Below are 2,759 nucleotides of genomic sequence, written 5' to 3'. Positions count from 1 at the left end.
AGTGAAGTGAAGGTAACGAATAGTGAAGTGAAGGTAACGAATATTGAAGTGAAGGTAACGAATAGTGAAGTGAAGGTAACGAATAGTGACGTGAAGGTAACGAATAGTGACGTGAAGGTAACGAATAGTGACGTGAAGGTAACGAATAGTGAAGTGAAGAGGACCGTGAACGGTTCCCGTGGCTCTCAGCTGACAGAAAGAAGCGACCCATCAGATCTTCAGTTCAGGACTCTTTATTGAATGAAGCAAAATAATGAAGAACCCCGATCCCCTATGAAAATAAATAAGTCAGTTTCTTTGTCTCAGAAGCGCCAAAAACACAACCTGCAGCCGATTACATCTCTTTATTCTCAAAACCAGGAGGCGTTTTGTTTCTTCCTCTCCCGCTCACAGAGTTCATTCAGCCGCTCGCCGGACAAGAAAAACAATAAAAACATGAGAACGTCCGACCCATTTTGGCACACGGGATAAATGTGAGAGAGAAGCAGAGGGGTTAAACTATAATCAGCAGTGCATTTGGTTCGTTTCAACATCCCTTCAAAATAAAAGAAAAACAAAATCCCAGTGTGCTGGTTAAGCGTTGCAGGGGGGACTAATGACTCTCCTGAACGAGATAACACACCTGCACCTCCTCCACCTGCTGTAGTGACTCAAATATCACCCTCTCACCTGCTAGCCGGGGTCCCATTCGTTTACAATGGGGAGCGCTAACGATGCTAACGATGCTAACAAGCTGTTTATTAAAAAAGCAAAAGCATAAATGTTTCCTGAAACGTGAAGAAAAGATGACGATCGTGTGTGTGTGTGTGGGGGGGGAGTGATGAAGACGATGACATAATAACTGTTACAGCTGGAGTGTGTGTGTGTGTGTGTGTGTGGACGGAGGAAAGTGTGTGCGTGAACTCAGATTCAGGCTTCACTCCACCAGACGTTTCTGCAGCAGACGCTTGTTTCATTTTACGACAAAATGGCTGCCGGGTGACACTCGACGACCTCTTGACGAGAGCTGAGAATCAAATCTGAAATCCTTTCTGGGTGAAATCAGACATTAGTCTGCAGCACGGAGCATCACAAACTGCCAAGAGCTGAAAGCTGGCGTTCTTTTACCGCACCAGACTACATTCAGATTTTTGCTCATTTAAGACTAGATTTTATTCAGTTTTTGTCATGTTCTCCAAGTCTTTGTTGCGCCTTCCTGCACTTAAATCTGATGGATTATTTATATTTTTAATCAACTAATAAGTTAACATACAAATATAAATGCAAGTTAACCTTCCCCAGTTGTTACACGTGAAAAACACACTCCCGTTATATTGAGTGGATTTCACATGAGCTTTGGCACATGCTGGATTAGATTTTGCGCCTTTATTTCTCAACAACTTGTTCATTAATGAACTCTGTTTCTTGTCTTGTCCGAGTATCTGATTAAATCTTGGCAGCAAAATTTATTTATTTACTTGTTGTTACTTCAGAAACGAGGTTCTTTTAACTTTACTTGATCTCCACGCTTCACCAGCCGGTCGTTTGCGCCCACCTGGCGGGATATTTAACGTCGGAGGACTTTCTTTTGTTCACTGAAACTCAAAGTACACAGAGTATCAGTAATATTGCAGTAATCCTGTGAATCAGCAGCTACAGACACGCAGAGTCGCCTGGTGGAGTCGAGCCCGACGCCGGAGTACACGCAGTACTGTTGCAGCACGCCGAGTTTTCCTATGACTGGTCAAGTCAAGCAGTACCGTGTACTACTACTCCAACTGCATACTGCTTAGTACTCTCATGTAACCTGATCCTAAACTTCCCTAACATGGTCGAAAGTACGTGGACAGCCGAATGTGTACAAAGTATCCTCCATGTTGCGGTGTTGTTTACCGCGACTCGCTGTAAACAAACAGCAGCAGGCGTCGTGTCCTGATGCCACAGGTTTGATTTTTGGCAGCAGAGAACAAAAAAAACACATCAGTAGTACTTATTACTCCGTATTACAAAGCAGTACACACTTTACTGTGTACTGCTTTGTAATACTGAGTAATAACAGAAGGTGTCAAACACGTACTTCAGAATTTAAAACTATTTATTTTTTGGGTGAAAAGCCGTTTAAACGCTGCTGTTTTTAAATAAATACAGGCTGTAAACTTAGTAGTACTATGTCGTATGCAGTACTTGTGTAGTACACAATATTTGCAGACTATGTGTGTAGTATTTTCAGACTACAGTATGCAGTATAACTGTGTGTGTGTGTGTGTTTGTGTCCATGAAGCAGTTTGAGTGTCACAACTGAATCCAGGAGGGTCGGGGGTCAAAGGTCGGGCAGGTGAGGGTTTACTCCAGGTGCTGCAGCTCAGAGGTCTACTGCCGATCTTTGAACGCGTCCAGGCCGAAGGCGGTGTCCAGGAAACGCCGCAGCTCCATCAGGTGAGTGTTCTTGTTTCCTGTCGCCGGAGCCGCTGCCGGTTCTCTGCCAGCGTACCTGAGACACACAGAGGGGTCAGAGGTCAAACCAACCGCCGCCTGCCGACGGTGACACGTGTTGATGATGAAGATGAAGAAGAAGAAGAGTATTACCAGACGGGCTTGGCTCTCTGGGTGGTGGTCCTGATGCGAGGCTTCACGTAGTCGTAGTAACCCTGGTTCTTGTGCTCCTCCTGACACCAAACCAGGTCGGCGTTACAGAAACGCTCCGACTCGGCCTTCACCAGGTCGAACGGGAACGGAGACAACTGTGGGGGGGAGAGGGGGAGACAGAGGGGGAGAGAGAG

At 45.5% G+C, this 2,759-nt stretch overlaps 1 protein-coding gene across 1 annotated transcript in view; it reads right to left on the bottom strand.

Annotated features, from left to right (window-relative positions):
- Positions 1-217: 217 nt before the first annotated feature.
- Positions 218-2,759, bottom strand: part of LOC123960180 (2-oxoglutarate dehydrogenase, mitochondrial) — a gene marked incomplete at its 5' end in the record, with an annotated part of 15,713 nt that continues 13,171 nt past the window's right edge. The window contains 2 exon segments of the mRNA XM_046034784.1: positions 218-2,470; positions 2,566-2,720. Coding sequence (XP_045890740.1) covers positions 2,350-2,470; positions 2,566-2,720 — 276 coding nt within the window.

The sequence above is a fragment of the Micropterus dolomieu genome, linkage group LG21 (genome assembly GCF_021292245.1).
Source record: "Micropterus dolomieu isolate WLL.071019.BEF.003 ecotype Adirondacks linkage group LG21, ASM2129224v1, whole genome shotgun sequence".
NCBI lineage: Eukaryota > Metazoa > Chordata > Actinopteri > Centrarchiformes > Centrarchidae > Micropterus > Micropterus dolomieu.
The sequence above is the reverse complement of the archived record's forward strand: the minus strand, read 5'-3'. Positions and strand labels throughout refer to the sequence as shown.